This window comes from Staurois parvus, unplaced genomic scaffold, assembly GCF_062004578.1.
Source record: "Staurois parvus isolate SC_StPar_1 unplaced genomic scaffold, SC_StPar_1.0 ptg000216l, whole genome shotgun sequence".
NCBI lineage: Eukaryota > Metazoa > Chordata > Amphibia > Anura > Ranidae > Staurois > Staurois parvus.
The window spans coordinates 24886-44943 of NW_028318012.1; the positions used below are offsets into that span (position 1 = coordinate 24886).

The 20058-nt window shown below is 44.3% G+C and overlaps 1 protein-coding gene across 2 annotated transcripts in view; it reads left to right on the forward strand.

The window, feature by feature from the left end:
* KYNU (kynureninase) overlaps positions 1-20058 on the forward strand; it is a 190820-nt gene that overhangs the window by 20044 nt on the left and 150718 nt on the right. For both annotated transcript variants that reach the window (XM_089679043.1, XM_089679044.1), the window contains exon 3: positions 19620-19702. In XM_089679043.1, the coding sequence (XP_089535169.1) occupies positions 19620-19702 (83 nt within the window). The remainder of the gene's footprint in view (positions 1-19619; positions 19703-20058) is intronic.

The following is a 20058-nucleotide window of genomic DNA, read 5'->3' on the forward strand; positions in this document are numbered from 1 at the left end:
TTTCCTAATGGGAATGAATGGCTTTTATTTGAAAAGTCTGTCCACTAAATGTAGTCTTAACTATACATGGAAGCTGATGGATTCAGTCCCTGACTGTTTATATGTCTTGTATACTCAGTGAGATCTTTCTGACATAATTCCAATTCTATACCCGTCCACCTTCAGATTTTGACTGCCTCGGACCACCTCATCCTATTAACTGTCATATATAAGCCATATACTGTATAATATATGTATGTATATGTGTGTGTGTGTGTGTGTGTGTATGTATGTATATATATATATATATATATATATATATATATCATAATCTAAAACAAATAACGCATACAGCATGACAAGTGGGCAGAGAGATGACTCCACTGTATTCCTTAAAGTGACATTAAACCCTCAAATAAAGTGGAAATACTTGTGAGCTATAATGTGATATTCCCTAATTATAAAATAATTAATAAATAATCAATTAAATAACCTTAATCATTATTATTATAAATTAATAGTGCAGCAACAACATACACCTACTCATAAATAGTGCATTAAAAATGTAAATATAATCATATATGTCGCGCTCTACAGTGTGCTTCTGAATTCCTAAACCATATTGCCATGTAATATACAAAATGTGAAATGCAAAATTAATTAAAACACAAGAAGTAAAACGTGCTGAAAAAGTGCTTCAAACAGTGCAAAACTGTGTGAAAGTGCATATCAAAACATAATAGTCCACTCTGTGCTTTCAATTTTAGCAATGTGCAATACTGTGCCGTGATCCACTCTGTGTCAAATAATGGGTGTCCGCTCACCTCCTGTATTAGCCAAACTATTAGTATGGCTAATAACACTTTTTGTCCTTAATAGGACTAGGTGGTATTTTCCATATAGAACAGATATAATCCTTCTGTAGATGGATGTATTGTAGTACCAGCTTCCTCCCACTAGGGATCTCCCTCTCTCCTCTCCAAGACCACTCTGCCTTAGTGGGTGGATGGGGGAACAGATATCCCTCTTACTGTGTGGATCTAGTAGCTGACTCCACCTCTCGGTATAATGCCGTGTCATGCAAGAGGAAACGATAATAGTGCCTTATCCTTTATAAACAATGTAGCTTTATTTTATATAATGCGCACTCACATGTAACAATCCATAAAAGAGCAGTGTATAATACCAGGTCCACTGTCTATACTCGCCGTATCTCGTAATGGCGTCGTGACGTCAGAGCCCCTTCCCTACGCGTTACGCCACAGGGTCACATGGCTTCCTCAGGGGAAACTTTCATTAGCCGATTTGATTTTCTCACATACTGAGTATTCAGCGTCTTTTCCTTTTAATCCTTGCCTATGTTCCAGTTTAAATTGGTGCCACGGTCAATGCCTCAGGTTTCCTGTGTCAGGGTGGCTCCTTTCTTTTGCAGTGTCCTATGGAGCTGCCTTTGGATGCCTGGACTGTAGTTGTATCTCCCTATTCTGTGTACATCAATAGAAACACACAGCCCTATAGCCTAGGATGGTAAGGTACTCCCCTGCCTCCTCCCTCCTTCTCCCCCCTTCATTCTCCAAACTAATAGACTGACTGGAGACTGCACTGTCCACTGTTTCCTGTGAACACTGGATGTTCAGGGAAGTAGCACTGAGTGAGCAGGGGCCAGCAGCATTGAAAATTGAGTGCTGGGGTAACAATTTTAACAGATATTTCACTGGCAAATGTTTATTTTATTATGCTCAATGTGTTAAGCTAAACAATGCTATGAAGTTTAATACTTTCATTTGATGGCATCTGTCTGTGCCTTGTGATGGGTAGGCGCAGCATGGTGCGGGGCAGAAAGCATACAGAGTCCCAGATTGCCAAAACCTATGAATTGCAGAACTTGTAAAACAGTACAAACAAGCCTGGCGGGAACGCTCAACCGACTGGGGCACTTACACCAGTCCAGAGCAGAGTCAGTGGTATGAGAGTCTGAGCTGCCAACAGCGTCTGTCATGGGGATTGGAGTGTGGCCTGGCCGGTTCAACCCAAACTGGGAGCTTTCTGAAGAGGCGTACATAGACCCTACTCTTTCCCTTCTCCACTGGAACCTCTCCCTACCTCTAGTGCTGTCCCTGACAGACGAGTATACTGTCCGTACACTAACCAGTCACATAAAGTGCGCCAAAAACTGGGGGCAGGGACTTAAAAAGACTCTGCATGACCCAAGATGACTGCCAGGGTACAGCGCATCCAACTAGATCACTGTTCCAGGGCACAGAGGAAACCACAGAGAAAACCCAGGTTCTCCCGACTTCCTCCTCCAGTTATATTGCCATTATGGACGAGTGCCACCTGCACTGGAGAATGTAGACTGCACCTGCCTACATGGGGCTTTGTAAATCTCAGGACAAAATAGGATAGGCAGTAATGCAAATCTTTTGGCAGTTAAAATGGATCTCTTACATGTATTTAGATGCTAGGGTTCAGTTTTACCATTGAACATGATGTTACACAGTTTGCCATCCACTGCATTATCCATTTGCTGTATGAATCCTCTGTTTATAAAGCTAGTACTATATTCCCCTTCTCTATATTAGTCTATATAATCAGGAAACATACTGCTCAATAGTGCAATATTACATTTATCTAAATGAACCTTACGTGTCCCAAATCTGCACCCTATCTTCTGGGTGGTGCTGTGCTGGGGGTGGTACATAAGAAACAAAAGGTACTGCATTCATTTATCTAGCATTTACTCTTTTATAAGAGCTGGTATTTTTTTTTTAAATTGGGGTAGATTCTCTTTAAAGTATACCGTTCAGTAGATAAGTACTGGAGCTGCAATTTATTCTAAAATTTCCAGTTACCTGGTTGTGTCTGGCTTTAAAACATCCTAGTCCCCAAAAATGTGGAGCAATGTATCCTTAACCGCCTCCTGCCTGCCATATAGTAATATGACGGACGCAAGGTGGTTCTCTCGTTCTGGGAGGACGTCATATGACTGCAAAGCGGGCAATCGACGCTCAAAGCGGCGATCGACTATCCACGGAAAGAGACGAAGACGTCGGCCTCGGTCATGTGATCAGCTGTGTCCAGTCATAGCTGATCGGCCTTTCTCTCCCCATGAGCTGTCATCCTGACAGCTCGTGTGGAGAGGAGAGCCGGTAATCGGCATTCCTCGGAGGGAACATGTACACAGATCATCAGAGCACTGATGATCAGTGTGCCCTGATGATCTGTGTAGCCCCAGCAGTGCCACTTATCAGTGCCAGCCCTCAGTGCTCATCCATGCCACCTGCCAGTGCCCATCAGTGCCACATTTCAGTGCCCATCAGTGCCGCATTAATGCCACATATCAGTGCCCATCTGAGCTGCCTTTCAGGGTCACCCGTCGGTGCCATTTATCAGTGCTGCCTATCAGTGCCAGTCAGTGCCGCCTATCAGTGTGCATCAGTGCCGCCTATCAGTGCCAGTCAGTGCTACCTATCAGTGCCCCCTAAGAGTGCCAGTCAGTGCCAGTCAGTACTACCTATCAGTGCCGCCTATAGTGCCACCTATCAGTGCCATATATGAGTGCTGCCTTTCAGTGCCTTTCAGTGCCCATCAGTGATGCTTGTCAATTCCCATCAGTGCCACCTATCAGTTTCCATCAGTGCAGCCTATCAGTGCCCATCACTGCAGCCTCATTAGCGCACATCAGTGAAGGAGAAAAATCACTTATTTACAAAATTTTATAACAAAAACTAAGAAAAAATAAAAAAACCCAGAGGTGATTAAATACCACCAAACTAAAGCTCTATCTGTCACAAAAAGTGATAAAAATTTCATATGGGTACAGTGTTGCATAACCGCGCAATTGTCATTCAAATTGCAACAGCGCTGAAAGCTGGAAATTGGCCTGGGCAGGACGGGGGTATAAGTGCCCTGTAGGCAAGTGGTTAAAGCTCTTAGAGTAAAAAAAAAAAAATCTAAGCAGTAACCCCCCTTTTAAATGTTATGCATTGCCCCCCCCCATTCCAATCTCCAGAGACATGGTGGTACATCCAGAACCCCAGTATCTGCAAGCACTGTGGAGCAATTCATCCTTAAAGCTCCTAAAGTAAGAGAAAAGTCTAAGCAACAATTCCCCTTTTAAGTGTTGCGCCCCTCAACAACCCCCTCCCCAACCGCTGACTTCCAGAGACATACTGGTACCCCCAGAGACAGGGAGGGTTGACACCGCACCTCAGAGCTTGATCCATGGCAAGTATGGGGGGGTGTATGTAAAGAATTGAGCGTGAGTCACTTTCTTTGAGTAAAGAGTATGTCTGACTCATGAATAATAGGAGCGAAGATAAGGGTACCAAGTGCTTTATACTTCAGCAGACTTCCCGAACTCTTGTTCCTGCATAGGAAAAGGGCCTTCAAGTTGGGATTGACACTCCTGTGTACTAGAATCCTTCAGCAGACATTTTAAGCAGAAACCATGGTTTTCTTTGAGAGAGTCAACCAGCACCAACTGGGACTCCATCCTATGCAAAATCTTCTTCAGGAGAGTCAACCAGCACCAACTGAGACTCCATCCAATGCCCAATCTTCTTCAGTAGAGTCAACCAGCACTGAGACTCCATCCAATGTCCAATCTTCTTCAGTAGAGTCAACCAGCGCCATCTAGGACTCCATTCTGCATCCAGACAGGGACAGCTCCATTATATGCATCCTCCCAAGGCTGCAGCCTGGGAGAAAGGGGGGGGGGGTAGAGAGCTTTTTCCAGCTTACCCCAAACTTTTCCCATGATGCTTCCACTGGCAACTCACTTATGGAAGGGAGGACAGGGTGAGATGTGCTAGCAAATTACTGCTGAGAGGGGGAACTGAAATGCTGGGTAAAAAAACTTTGCATTCTCTGCATTAAGGTAAAAAAGTTTCTATATGCAGATACCTTCCCCAGCCCCCCTTATACTTACCTGGGCCAAATCTCGATAAATTTACTGTGCCCGAAAGCAGTGTCGCTCGCACATGCTCTCTCTCTCCTCACTGGACAGAGAGGCAGGAGCTCTTGGCTCTTGCAGCTGACAATCATAGCCAGTGAGTGGGTGGGGCAGGGCTGAGATGCACTCTGTGCGTAAATGGACACACAGAACATGGCAGGGGATCGAGCCCACATGAGTGCCCCAATAGCAAGCGGCTTGCGCTGAAGTGGAACCCAAGAAGAAGAGGATCAGGGCTGCTTTATGCAGCAAGACTATTGCACAGAGCAGGTAAGTATATATGTATGTTATTTTTAAAAAATAGGTTTACAATCACTTTAAATGGCCTCAGTGCTTCTGCTGCTCACCTTGAGAATGAATTGCTGCATAATGCCCGTAGTTATAAAGGTCGCTAAGGGCTTTTATAAAACTTATAAACTTTTTATTAAGTATTTGTAAATACTTAAATGTTCATATCCTGGCCATAAATTGTCTTTAAAATATGTATATTTCAGCTTTTATTTTGTTACATAAAATACTCATGATCCAAACATCTAGAAGAAAGCCGTTTCTGTTAACCTTGTTCATGGCAAATGTTTAGCGTTCTATAAAGCTCATTCCAGTGACAAGGTCGACAGTGATGATCAAATGGATTCCTGGAATTAACTTCAGAATTTATGTACAAAGGGTGTGAGGATGATTCGAGCCATCACAAGACTGAAGTGCTTAAAACCATTAGTAGCAGCACTTAGATTCCCCCCAGCATTCCCTGTCACCGTGGGATTTAGCAATTAGACGGCCAATATTGAGCTGCTAGCAGAGAAAGTAGAGGTGAAAGAAGTCAGCACTCATTAAAGTTTTTCCTTTTTTCAAAGCCACGTTTGGCTTTTAATCATTTGTAACGTTTTGCATTATTGGAATTAGTTGACGGATCAATAATAAAATGATGACAGAAATCAACAATTAATTACTTAAGGTCTGGCTTTTAGAAACAGAAAAAAAAATAGAGAATTGTAACATTTATTGTGTAACCCCAAAATGGTTTTAGCACAGTAGCATGTTCAAGAAGGTCAGAAAAGAAAGAAGTCCATCAAGTTTAAAGTGTAACTGTCATATTTCCACACAAGGCAAAGCAAAAGGATTATTTTTTTTTCTATAGCAAAGAGGTTTTTTTTTAAGTTGTGGTTGAAGAATGGAATGGTTTTAAAGTGTATCTAAACCCCAAAACAAAAATGTAATAAATTGCAATTTACTAGTCCTTAGATATGGTGGCTGCATTCGTTTTTTCCTTTATTGTCACCTCTTAATTCTGCAGATTACTTTCATCCCCAGGGAATTGGCACCTAAAGTGCAACTCCACTTTTCTTGGGAAAAAACAGCCCCTTCTGGGTCATGGCTGGACCTAGAGGTGCACCTCCCCAGTCAACTCCCTCCCCCCCCCCCCCCCCACCCTCAACATGGTTGTTGTACCCAGGAGAAGCTGCCCATAAACATAGGGGAGGACTGGCTACATCTATGAAGGCTGAAGCTCCGTTCACACATAGACGTTTCAAATCACTGGGGGGAATCGCCACGATTCTGCCCATGATTTGAAAATGCACTGTGTGAATGTGAAAATGCATTCACTTCAATGGCACCAGAAAACGTGGGCCATTTTTGCCACAATTGTGGTGCATTTTTCTGTGCGACAAACTATTGGCAATCGTCCTCTGCCCTTGCTGATCCCCTGTACACTGCCATGACTCCTGTACGCTCCCTTGTTGACCTCCAATCCTCTGCCCACTTTACATTTTTACTGCCCCTCCTATCAGACCAGCTAGATCTGGCCCTGTTCTGGGTAGTCCATATACATTGCATCGATTTTAGAAAACCTTGTAATAGATTCGTACCATTTTTCTCTTGTTTTCAAGACTGATTCATGAATGGGAAGGGCTGGTTCATTACAACCTTGTGCACTTTCAGTGTTCTTATGAGATATGTGTATGCATTAATATATAAGTATTTAACCCTTAGGGACTCTTCCACAAAAATGAAATTCCTATTGCAGAGGAAGCCTAAATTTTACCTGTATTTTATTCTACGTTTTTCAAGCTAGACTGCTCTCACCAGACCTAGATTACAAACAAGCCTTTCTCTCTTCATCTCCATTACATGGGGGCAAGATAATTTGTAGTTAGCTTAAATCTAAAATTCCCCCATCCTTTTCCTACCAAGCTGAGAATCCATATCTAGTGCCTCGCCTCCATTTTTTTCTGTATCTGCAGAGAAGCAGTGTTGTCAACCTAGGGCAAGACATGTTTTGGAACTACGGTCATCGTACCCTCTCCTCTTTTCTAGGTATATTATGTCCTAACACACTTTTTGATAACATTTGAAGCACTACCCCCTCAGAGGCCACTGAGTAATTTTTGTGTTCCCTGTCTCTCCTGACCCCACTCTGGAAGCCCAACCCCTGCTGACACCACCTTAGGCCTCCAGTTAGAACTCTCTGGCTGCAACCACAAAATAGACTCACAGACAGTTTAGAGTGAACTGATATCTTGATTGTATTGAAGTCAAATGTAGGCACAGTAATAGAACAGAAAAGTATATGCATGAAATAACAACTGTTACTCTTAGTAACTTTAAGTAAAAGACACAACACAGCACAATCTCAATCGGTTTTAGATGTCCTGATATTCAGAATTTAAACGACAGCCCAGTCCTGAGATGTTATTTCCTCAATGAGCTACTAAAAAAACCCTAACAAGTAGAAAGGCTCACTCGATTTTGGCTCTAAGTAATGAATGGCTAAGTTTATTTCTGAAGAAAGAAGAGCTCTTCAATTAGGCCAATATCCCTTTTTAAACTGCAATATCTGATCTTCTGCATGCTCGATAGGGCCCTAGTTTGTGCACATGAAGATGTAAATCTTCCTTGAGGCAAAGGTAGAAATTCCAAATGTAGAATGGACACCAGGGAATGGAACTGCCCATCTAAGTGATATTGAATTTTGAATAGTACCCCCTTAGCACACATGAAGTAAGATGTAAAATTAGGTGAAGATTAAAGATTCAAAGGCTAACAAAATGAGCTGCTCTAGGGAGAAGTCCTTCTTCGGATCTCAGTGGCAAACTAGTTTAGGGAGTTCCTTGGTGAATGGAGCAGGTTGCAATGGAAGCAAGATGTTGCAGTAGATTATCGATCTAGTATGCAGCCAGCTGATAGTTACTGCATCGCAATAGACCTTGAGCGCCATGTCATCTACGTGTTACGTCTCCTGATGAAGCCATGTGAACCTGTGGCATAACACATAGGGAAGGGGCTTGATGACACAACGCTCGAAGTCTATTGCGATGCACTAACTATCAGCTGGCTGCATACGATTTAGTTTGATGTAAATCTCTGACTCATTTACTGTACAAAATAGCGTGGTGTGCTTAGACACCTTTTTAATGCGAGTGTATATATTGGAAGTTGTTTTTAAGGCTTATAAACTTTTTAAAAGGATAAGCACTATGTTTTGCTGATTTCTCCCTATGCATGTATGGCTGAGGAGGATCATTAGGAGAAGGTGTAGAGGTGAAATCTATAAGAAGTGAGCATTCATCTGATCCAACTTGGAATACACACACTATTCCTATATGAGGGACACAAGCGCTATATGACCTGACTTGGTGGTGGTGGCAATGATTTGGTCATATGATCCGTGTGAGAGCACTTCTGGTGGAGGGTGTTCGCAACCATATTGGAAGTATTTGTTTGGCACAAAGTGGTGATGAAAGAACCAATATTATTATATTGAAGTTCACCTATATTTGAAGAAGGCAACAAGTTGGCGTAGGACTGTTTCCAGATTGAATTCAATATTGATGTTCATTCACTGTTTACATTTATGATATGTAAACAGTAAATTAACATGATATGTAAATAGTGAATGACCCGAACAACCTCAGACCCATCTCCCTGCTCCCATTCACATCCAAACTCCTCGAGTGCTTAGTCTACACTCGCCTAAGCTCTCACCTCAACGACAACAACCTCCTCGATCCCCTACAGTCTGGCTTCCATCCCCTACATTCCACCGAAACCGCCTTACTCAAACTCTCCAACAACCTTCTAACCGCCAAAGCTAATGGCCACTACTCAGTGCTCCTACTCCTTGACCTCTCTGCAGCCTTCGACACAGTCGACCACCCCCTCCTCCTCAAAAAACGACACTCCCTCGGCCTCCGAGACTCCGCTCTCTCCTGGCTCTCATCCTACCTGTCACAATGCTCTTTCAGCGTTGCCTATAACACTACCACCTCCCCCTCACTCCCACTCTCTGTTGGGGTCCCTCAAGGCTCCGTCCTCGGGCCCCTTCTCTTCTCCAACTACACCTCCTCTGTTGGCCAACTCATACACTCTCACGGCTTCAACTATCACCTCTATGCCGACGACACACAAATCTATCTCTCAACCCCTCGTCTCACCCCCTCAGTCTCCGCCCGAATCACAAACCTACTAAACGACATGTCAGACTGGATGTCACTCCACTTCCTTAAACTGAACCTCTCCAAAACCGAGCTCCTAGTCTTCCCCCCAGCCCACACACCACCCCCCATTGACTTCTCCATCACGTCCAACAATGCCACTATCAGGCCCGCCCCGCAGGCCAGAGTACTTGGTGTCATTCTGGACTCCAACCTATCCTTCCAGCCCCAAGTCCAATCATTAACAAACTCATGCAGACTCCACCTCCGCAACATTGCCAAAATCCGCATGTTCCTAATCCCAGAAACCACTAAACCGCTTATCCACTCCCTCATCATATCACGACTCGATTACTGCAACTCCCTCCTCACTGGCCTGCCTCGCCGCTGGCTATCCCTGCTTCAGTCGATCCTGAATATGGCTGCCAGACTCACTCACCTTTCCAACCACTCCGTTTCCGCCACCCCCCTTTGCCAATCCCTCCACTGGCTTCCAATTGCACAACGGATCAAATTCAAAATCCTAAAACTGACGTACAAAGCTGTCCACCATACTGCCCCAAACTACATCACCAACCTAATATTCAAGTACTACCCAGCAAGCACACTCCGCTCCTCACAATACCTCCTCTCTAGTTCCCTGGTCTCCTCCTTTTCATGCCCGCCTCCAGGATTTCTCCAGGGTGTCACCCATCCTCTGGAACTCCCTGCCCCAACCCATCAGACTATCACCTACTCTCCTCTCCTTCAGGCGCATGCTGAAAACCCACCTCTTCAGGGAAGCCTACCCCACCCCCTGCTAATTCCCAACCTCCTCCACTCCTCCTACCACTCCATCCCCCACAACTATCTCATCCTGTACCACTCTTCCCTCCCTCCTAGATTGTAAGCTCGAAAGAGCAGGGGCCTCGAACCCCTTGTGTATCGCATTGTATTGTATTGTTGTTGTACTGTCGCATGTTCTGTCTCCCTTTACAATGTACAGCGCTGAGCGAACTGTTGGCGCTTTATAAATACTGTATAGTAATAATAATGATATTGGTGATTATAGATATGTAATATTATTACATTTAGGTTATTGTGTAAAGTATGGATTCATTTTAGTGGAGCATGGCACTTTTTTGGATATATACTCAAAACACCCAATTCCAGTGGAACAGAATCTTTAAACCATTTTTGTTCTGCTGCCTCTTTAAAAATATGAGAAAAAACGGAAAAGACATACATGTATACAGTATATGCACCCAAAGTGAGAAAAAAAATCATAATGTGCAACAATAAAGTCCACTATGTAATCCATCCACCAAGATGTGCATAAATAAGACAATGTGTAAGGGACCACCCGGCGGTACCACTAGTACCACTAGCACTCCACTGAATAGACGTCCCCAGCGCACGGAATCTAAGTCCCAGAGTGCTTGTTCACCAGGGCCCCTGATGGTGGGGATGGACTTGGAGCACCCCGAGACCAGGTCGTGGCTACTGGGTACGTCCGTCAGTGGTAGTGGTATGCGCCGAGGGCTCCCACGGGAAAGAGTCTGATATGAGGAGGTCTGAAGACCCCACTGCGAGGGATGGATGGATGGATGAGCAGGGTCAGACAGGCCGGGTCGGTAACAGAGAGGACGGTAAGGTACAAGGCAGCGGGCAGAGAATAGTCGGGTCACACGCCAGCTCAGCAACAGCAGGTCAAATCCAATAGGGAGCATCCAGGAGAGAGGTCAGGCAAAGCAAGGGTCAGGACAGGAGAATATAACAAGGTCAGGTACAATCCGGGTCAAAAACTTACAGGGCACAGGTTCGCAGGATACAGGATGCAGGTAAGACCAGAAGGCACTGAATGACAGCTCAGGGCCATTTAAATATCCCGCCCTGCACTGCCATTGGTGCCCAGCGGCTTCTACTGCGCATGCGCGAACTCGAACGCCGCGGCCGGCCCGGACCTAGTGCCCGTGTCCCTGCACAGGGAGGCGCACTGCGCCTGCGCCGGGACCATCGCTGCGAGGATCGTGGAGATCCCTGACACAATGAGACTCCATGTGATCCCCAAAGTGAGTTCCACAGCACTGTCACACACACCTCTTGCTAAGAATTAAGGCTCTCCACCAAGTTATAGATAGATCCAAACTCTCTTACAGGCAACAGAGAAATGCCTCCACAATCATCTCGCAACGACTGGGAAAGACTCAGGGCACAACCGTGGACACTACATCCAGTAAGGTGAATCCATGCTCAAATTCTCATGTATCCGGAAAAGAAACGGGTAACAGATCTCATAGTGCAAAACTGCCAGGTATATTGAAGAATATACAAAATGGCCACTCAAGATCAGAACAAATGCATATATCGACACATTGCTGCCACTACACCTGCTAGCGTGATGATGTCAGTGCAAGCTCTGCCCAATGTGTTTCGTTGCATAGGATGTTCTCAAGGGACCATTACTCTCTGTAATTGACCTGATCACCAATGTCAGTGGGAATGAAAGTGAAGGCAAATCCAAGTTTTTGAGTTGACTCCAGAACATGAATAGAGGGGAGACCTTCCAATAGGGAAACGTGTTCCTGTGATAACTGTCTAAGAGGGGATAGGCCTCATATTGGAAAAATATCTTCTCATTTCCAGTTGAGTCTACAGCACACTGTGGTTGATTTACTAAAGGCAAATAGACTGTGCACTTTGCAAGAGCAGTTGCTCCAGAGCTTAGAACATTAGCAGAAACTCTGGTGACTTCCATCATCAATCATGTGCAAGCAAACATGCTGTTTTTTTTTGTTTTTTTTCCTTGCATGAGATTGATTCTTTGCAAAGTGAAGTTTTACCTCGTTTACTAAACTCTGGAGCAACAGCACTTGCAGAGTGCAACTGCACTGTGCAAAGTGCACAGTTTATTTGCCTTTAGTAAATCTTATCCCAGTGTGAAGGTAATCGCCTCCCTCAAATCATTCCAGGCCACATACCCTCAACATTAGGATAGTACTTCCATGGCCAGACACCTTGTAGCCTCATCCCCATATCCCTCAATGGTTCATGTGGGAGTTGAGGGGGGAGGAGATTGATGAGTTATTGGAATTGTGAAGCTCTCAATAAAGGAAGGGCTCCTAGATACACTATATTGACAAAAGTATTGGGACACCCCTCCAAATCATTGAATTCAGGTGTTCACTTTCATGGCCACAGGTGTATAAAATCAAGCACCTAGGCATGCAGACTGCTTCTACAAACATTTGAGAAAGAATGGGTCGCTCTCAGGAGCTCAGTGAATTCAAGCGTGGTACCGTGATAGGTTGCCACCTGAGCAATAAGTCCATCTGTGAAACTTCCTTGCTACTAAATATTCCACGGTCAACTGTTAGTGGTATTATAACAAAGTGGAAGCAACTAGCAACAACAGCAACCCAGTCACAAAGTGGTAGGCCACGTAAAATTGCAGAGCAGGGTCAGCGCATGCTGAAACTCACAGTGCGCAGAAGTCGCCAACTGTCTGCAGAGTCAATAGCTAAAGACCTCCAAACTTTGTGTGGCCCTCAGATTAGCACAACAATAGTGCATAGAGAGCTTCATGGAATGTGTTTCCATGGCCGAGCAGCTGCATCCAAGCCTTACATCACCTAGTGCAATGCAAAAAGTCAGATACAGTGGTGCAAAGCATGCAGCCATTGGACTCTAGAGCAATGGAGACTTGTTCATTGGAGTGACAAGTTATGCTTCTCTGTCTAGCAATCTGCTGGACGTGTCTGGGTTTGGCAGTTGCCAGGAGAACGGTACTTACCTGACTGCATTGTGGCAAGTGTAAAGTTTGGTGGAGGGGGGAGGGTTATGGTGTGTGGTTGCTTTTCAGGGGTTGGGCTTAGCCCTTTAGTTCCCGTGAAGGGAATTCTTAAGGCGTCAGCATACCAAGACATTTTAGACAATTTCATGCTCCCAACTTTGTGGGAACAGTTTGGGGATGGCCACTTCCTATTCCAACATGATTGCGCACCAGTGCACAAAGCAAGGTCTATAAAAACATGGATGAGTGAGTTTGGGGTGGGAGAACTTGACTGATCTGCACAGAGTCCTGACCTCAACCTGATAGAACACCTTTGAGATTAATTAAAGCAGAGACTACGAGCCAGGCCTTCTCGTCCGACATCCGTGCCTGACCTCACAAATGTGCTTCTGAAAGAATGGTCAAACATTCCCATAGACACACTCCTAAACCTTGTGGACAGCCTTCCTAGAAGAGTTGAAGTTGTTATAGCTGCATAGGGTGGGCCAACTCAATATTGAACCCTACGGACTAAGACTGGGATGCTATTAAAGTTCATGTGTGTGTAAAGGCAGGCGTCCCAATACTTTTGGCAATATAGTATATGACTATATATGTATTCATACAGTATATTTATATATATAGTGTATATGGGTTTTTTTTCACATCACTCACAGGAACTGATCATTACATTCTCTTTTTTTGGTTAAATGCAATAAATAAACATGTTCTGGTCTCTTCCATACCGTGCAGTAATATTATTCCTGTGCAAATCGAGCCTATTCTGAATGATTGCTGCAGAACTGGGCTGTGAAAACTCGGCACAATATGTTATTCTAATCAGCGCAGATAATGGTGGTTTTGCTGCTGGCACCCATCTCTCGGTGTCCTATCATATTTGCAGTCTGCTGTAAAATGCTATGCAGATCTGGTATAATTATTCGTCTTCCCGGACTGTTTAGGCGCTGAAATAATTAACATTGACATCGCTGAAGGAGCGCACAGGGTTAAAGGTTCTGTAGCTTGTCACATCTTTCAAAATAGCTGCTTGTGGCCCGGGCTGGGGGTTTGAAGCGTAACATTCCCATAAGGAGAAAATAGATTTTAAAGGGGGATAGAGTGTGACACCTTAAATGGCAACAGAAATTGCTGAGCTGGTCAGAAAAGTATAAAAAGTGAGAAAATATTAAGACAATGTGGCTTTTTTTTAAAGTTCAGCAAATTGTTAAGTGATTCATGTGCACTTGGATGACTTTGAAGAGCACCTGGTACAGGCAAGCAGCTGAAGTGACCATTTTGTTGTATGTTAAACCAACAGGTGTAAAAAAAAAAGCAATTTATTGATTTATTGGAAACTGGTAACATCACTCCAGGTGAAAAGCCAAATAAACAAAGAGAACTGGTGTACCTGAAAGAGAGTTTGCACTTCTTTCCATCCAGTCCTGAGATTTATACAACTCTACCATATAATACTGGCCTGATTTTAATTTACAGTTCCTGTCCCTCCCCAGGCCTGTGATTGGACAGTGAAAGAATAACATCAGACTGATGAGGTCATCTCTCTGCTCTAACCTTCTGTCAGCATGTTCCTTCTCAGCACATGTGAATGCAGGGCAACTGATTGGCCACTAGGCCACCCCTTCTAGTGAGAGCACTACTGTAAAAGAGATTACGATGCAGAATGAATTTTAAATGCAGGCATCTTGTCTAGTTGGATTTAAAATACACTATATTGCCAAAAGTATTGGGCCAGCCCTCCAAATAATTGGATTCAGGTGTTCCAATCACCTCCATGGTCACAGGTGTATAAAATCAAGCACCTAGGCATGCAGACTGCTTCAACAAACATTTGAGAGAGAATTGGTGGCTCTCAGGAGCTCAGTGAATTCAAGTGTAGTATCGTGATAGGTTGCCAACTGCGCAATTAGTCCATCCGTGACATTCCCTTGCTACTAAATATTCCACCATCAACTGTTAGTGGTATTATAACAAAGTGGAAGCAACTGGGAACAACAACACATCCACGAGGTGGTAGGCCACGTAAAATGACACAACTGGGTCAGTGCATGCTGAAGCTCAGAGTGTGCAGAAGTCGCCAACTGTCTGCAGAGTGAATAGCTAAAGACCTCCAAACTTCATGTGGCCTTCAGATTATTATAACCGCAGTGTGTAGAGAGCTTCATGGAATGGGTTTTCATGGCCAAAGAGCTGCATCCAAGCCTTACATCACCAAGTGCAATGCAAAGCCTCGCACTCCACCACTGGACTCTGGAGCAGTGGAGACGTGTTCTCTGGAGTGATAAATCTCTCTTCTCTGTCTGGCAATCTGATGGACATGTCTTGGTTTTGTGGTTGCAAGGAGAACAGTACTTGCCTGACTGCATTGTGCCAAGTTTGGTGGAGGAGGATTATGGTGTGGGGTTATTTTTCAGGGGTTTGGGCTTGGCCCCTTAGTTCCAGTGAAGGGAACTCTTAAGGTGTCAGCATACCAAGACAATTTCATGCTCCCAACTTTGTGGGAGCAGTTTGGGGATGGCCCCTTCCTGTTCCAACATGACTACGTACCAATGCAGAACGCTAGGTCCATAAAGACCTGGTTCAGTGAGTTTGGGATGGAGGAGCTTGACTGGCCTGCACAGTCCTGACCTCAACCCAATAGAACACCTTTGGGATGAATTAGAGCGGGGACTGAGAGCCAGGCCTTCTCGTCTGACATCAGTGCCTAACCTCACAAATGTGCTTGTGGAAGAATGCTCAAACATTCCCATAAACACACTCCTAAACCTTGTGGACAGCCTACCCAGAAGAGTTGAAGCTGTTATAGCTGCAAAGGGTCGGCCAACTCAACGTTTAACCCTACGGCTCAAGACTGGTATTTCATTAAAGTTCATGCGCGTGTAGAGGCAGACGTCCCAATACTTTTGGCAATATAGTGTATGCTATACAATCACTGCCCTCTTTATTAGCTACACCTGTTCAATTGCTTGGTAACACATATTGCTAATCAGCCAATCACATCTAGATGTGATGAAAATGACTTTCTGAAGTTCAAACCAAGCATCAGATTGGGGAAGAAAAGGGGATTTAAATGACTTTGAATGTGGCATGGTTGTTGGGGTGTAGGCCATGTACCGGGGTGGGCTCCCCAGGATACAGTGAAGTCACGAACGAGGAAAGGAACCCCAACACCAGCTTTTGCCACAGAATTTTACATAGATGTGGCAAATAAACACAACCACAAATGCTGGGAACATACAATAAATTTACATACACCCAGCCCAAAGGCTGAGACCCTTGTGCTGCACGGCGCCTTCTGACAATGAAGGTAGAAAGTGAAGTAATTTACCTACTGGCGGGCACAACTAAACTGCCACACCTTACCTGTTATTACCCTAAAAGAGCAGGAATCCGTGTATGGGTGTACGGTATGGGCTAGTCTGCGGTGCAGCACAACAGCTTACAATCTTACACAAATCTACACTATTCCCTCTCCCATAACTGGTCCTGTAGCATGTGCCTGAGTATTCCTTCTGAGCAAAACACCAGTCTGGCTTGAGTTTGTAGGATTTTATCAGCTCTCCAATGTGAAATGTCACTTTAGGTTGTGGAGTCCTTCCAATGATCAGTAACAACACTTGTGGCCTGATACAAACAGAGACCCTAACTAACTATAGGCCTGGACTCAGTCTCAAGGCGCCAACACTGAAATGAGGCGCGTGCACGATCTTACCAACCCGGGTCTGCTTTATATCCGCTGGTGACTCTGAACAGAACAAATGTCTCTCCAACAAGCATGCGGTCTCGCCGTATATGTTGCTTAGTTCCTCTGCTCTCATCAGCATTCCTGCCAGAAATCTCATCGGCTTCCTGGCAGCAATCTCATCAGCTTCACTTAGCTGCAGCTCTGGTTACGAAGGGATGCTCTCACACCTGGATGTCATCAGATTCTCAGCTCACACGGCCCCCCTCATTCACCATTCTCCAGAACATGGCTGCTCTCTCTTCTTCCTGTTCTCTCTCAACTCTGTGTGAAAACTCCACCTCTTCATGAACATAGAAATATATATGCAGTCTGAGGCTGTGTTGGAAAAACAGTGACATCTTGTGGCTAAACTGCAGAATGTCAGTCAAAACATTTAATTTACTCCACACAAGCAGTATTCAATGAGAGCTGTTTCCCCATCTCACAGGGGCCAGACGGGCTGGCCTGAGTATTTAAAAAACTACTGATCTACTGGGATTTACATGCACAATCATCTCTGGGGTTTACAGAGAATGGTCAGAAAAAGAGAAGATATTCAGTGAGCAGCAGTTGTGTGGACAAAAATGCCTTGTTGATGTTAGAGGTCAGAGGAGAATGGGCTGGTTCAAGATGATAGAAAGGCAACAGTAACTCATGTCAATATGGAGCAAAACCTCTGAGGAATGTTTCCAATACCTTGTTGAGCCTATGCCACGAAGAATTAAGGCAGTTCTGAAGGCAAAAGGGGGTCCAACCCGGTACTAGGTGTACCTATTAAAGTGGCCGGTGAGTGTATAGTGTTTGAAAAATGTGGAGCTATTAAAGCACTGAAGCGGAACTAAACTTACTCAAGCAACATTACGGGCTCATTCACACTATAAGGCATGCACTGCGTTGCTGGGCATTGCATTTTTTCTAATGTGTTCTAATGCATTTTCTGCATTTTTTTGCATTTTGCATTTTTTTTTCCTTGCAATGATGTGCATTTATGTTCATTTGTATGCAGCTCACAGTACACTGATGTGAACTTGTAGGCAGGTGCTGTATGTTTCCTCCATTGTAGGTGGTGCTCGATTGGAGCAGTACTGCATCTGGAGAGGAAGTCAGGACAAACCTGATTTCCTGGTCCGCTGAGGCAGCATTTTGGTTGGCTATGTTGCATCCTGGTGACCTCTGGTGGCCATCTTGAGTCAGCAGAGTCTTTATTAGTCCCTGCCTCCAGGTTTTGGTGCTCATGTGTGAAATAGGCCGTGTAGGAAAACAGGGAAAACAGGGAAAGTGACTAGTGGCAGGGAAAGGTTCCTAATGAGTAAGGACTTGTCAGGAATGGACTTGCCAATAATGGTGGAACTCACCTGCCTTGTGGGTTTCAGTACCAGGACTGGCCAGCGGGTGCTTTTCGCAACCAGAGGCTCACTCCTGCAGTCAGCCAAAACACCTGAGGCTGATTACGGGAGGTGCATATAAGGAATGGCCAGACTTGCAATCAGGGCCTTGGTGTATGTTTTCCCAAGAGCCCCTGTACCTGCATCCTGTCAGGTTCCTGTCTGATCCTGCTTTATCCCTGACTCTGATTGAACTCCACCTGTCCTGACCTCTGCTATTTCTGACCACTCTCCAGTCTGCTCCTTTGGTACCTTGCCCGCCCGTTTGCTACCTACCTGGCCTGCCCGACTACGCTTAGTATTGTTCTTTTGTTATCTGTTGGGGGTTTTGGTTTGGTTTGTTTGCACTGTGTTTATGTTTAGTCTTGCACTGCGTTTATGTATTGTTTAGTCTTAAATAAATTATATTGTTTATACTATATCTGAAGCCTGCGGTTCCCTGTGTCAGTCCACACACCTCTGGTCATACCCGGAGCCCTGACAGGACCATCTAGGGACATGCCATCCTTCATTGGAAAGCTTCCCCTTTGGGAACGAACTGGCAAGGCCCCATTCTGCGCTCTGAAACAGATCCTGTTAGTGCATCTTTACCCGCTACATCACTGCACTGCACAGAACTGTGAGTGTTACCTGATGGGGCACTCTTCGACTGGGTTGTAAGTAGTTGAACATTTTCTGAAATACAAGTTTTGAGTTATCTCCAACCGGACCCTGTGTCATTACTGCTGCTACGCCACGCTGCACCATACCACAAACTGCATTCATTATTGCATAAACTGCAACAAAATCACTATTTTTTTGGGTTGTCATGTGTTGGGAATGCAAAACTCACCCCAGCGCATCTAGTGTGAATGAACTCTTACTATGTTCAATCTTTTTGCTGCTACATTAGTAAACAGGTAAGAAGGTATATTATATTTACTTGTTTTAAACTTTTCTTTTGGTTTCTAGTCTAAGCCAAATGAAGTCAGGAATCTTCATGGGAATTTTTTTTCTTTCATTTAGAGAAGGACTTTTCTCAGTTAAGGACATCCTCCTGCCTGGGATAAGGGCAGATAGATTTCAGGAAATAAATGCTACATGAATCTTCTGCCCTTACTCAGGATGGTCACTGCTAGAAATGCTGGGGGAGGTGTTTTTCAAAGTGATTTCTCAACAAAATACAGCATGGAGACATGGATGGATGGGGGGAGCTTGCTTTGAAAATTAAAAAGGAATAAATGGTGTTTTCAGTTTGTGGTGCTCAGATACTGTTTAGTTACATTTCAAACTCACTAACTCATTGTGCTATTAATTCACTTTCATTAGTCAGACCATAGTTAATTGTTACTAGTCAGACATTTTGTTAATATATGTATGACTTTTTTCTCTTTAGGGGCGTTCATGGCCATTTGAATGGTAAGCGTCCATGGGCACTGAGCGATGAATGTATTGTGGATCTTATGACAGAGGTTGTTGGTATGTATTATGCTTACTTAAATTACAGACAATTTTCTAAAAAAAAATTTCTAATTTCTCCAGTCTAGTCCATTCTTTAACAGCTGTGCAATATTTAACATGATCGCATTGATACCTTCCAAGCATCTAAAAGGGTAGAATTATGGGGCATTTTGTCTTTGTCTATGCCTGTATTAAACCCAAAACCAAAAATATATTGCAGCTTACCAATCATTAAGTGTGTTTGCTGCATTAGTTTTCTTTTCTTTGGCTTTTTCCCCCCATGTTTTCACCTGGCGATCTGGCCAGTAACACACCTCCTGTATTAGTGAAGCACAACTCTGGAGTATTGAGCACATGAGGCACAGCAGACAGCA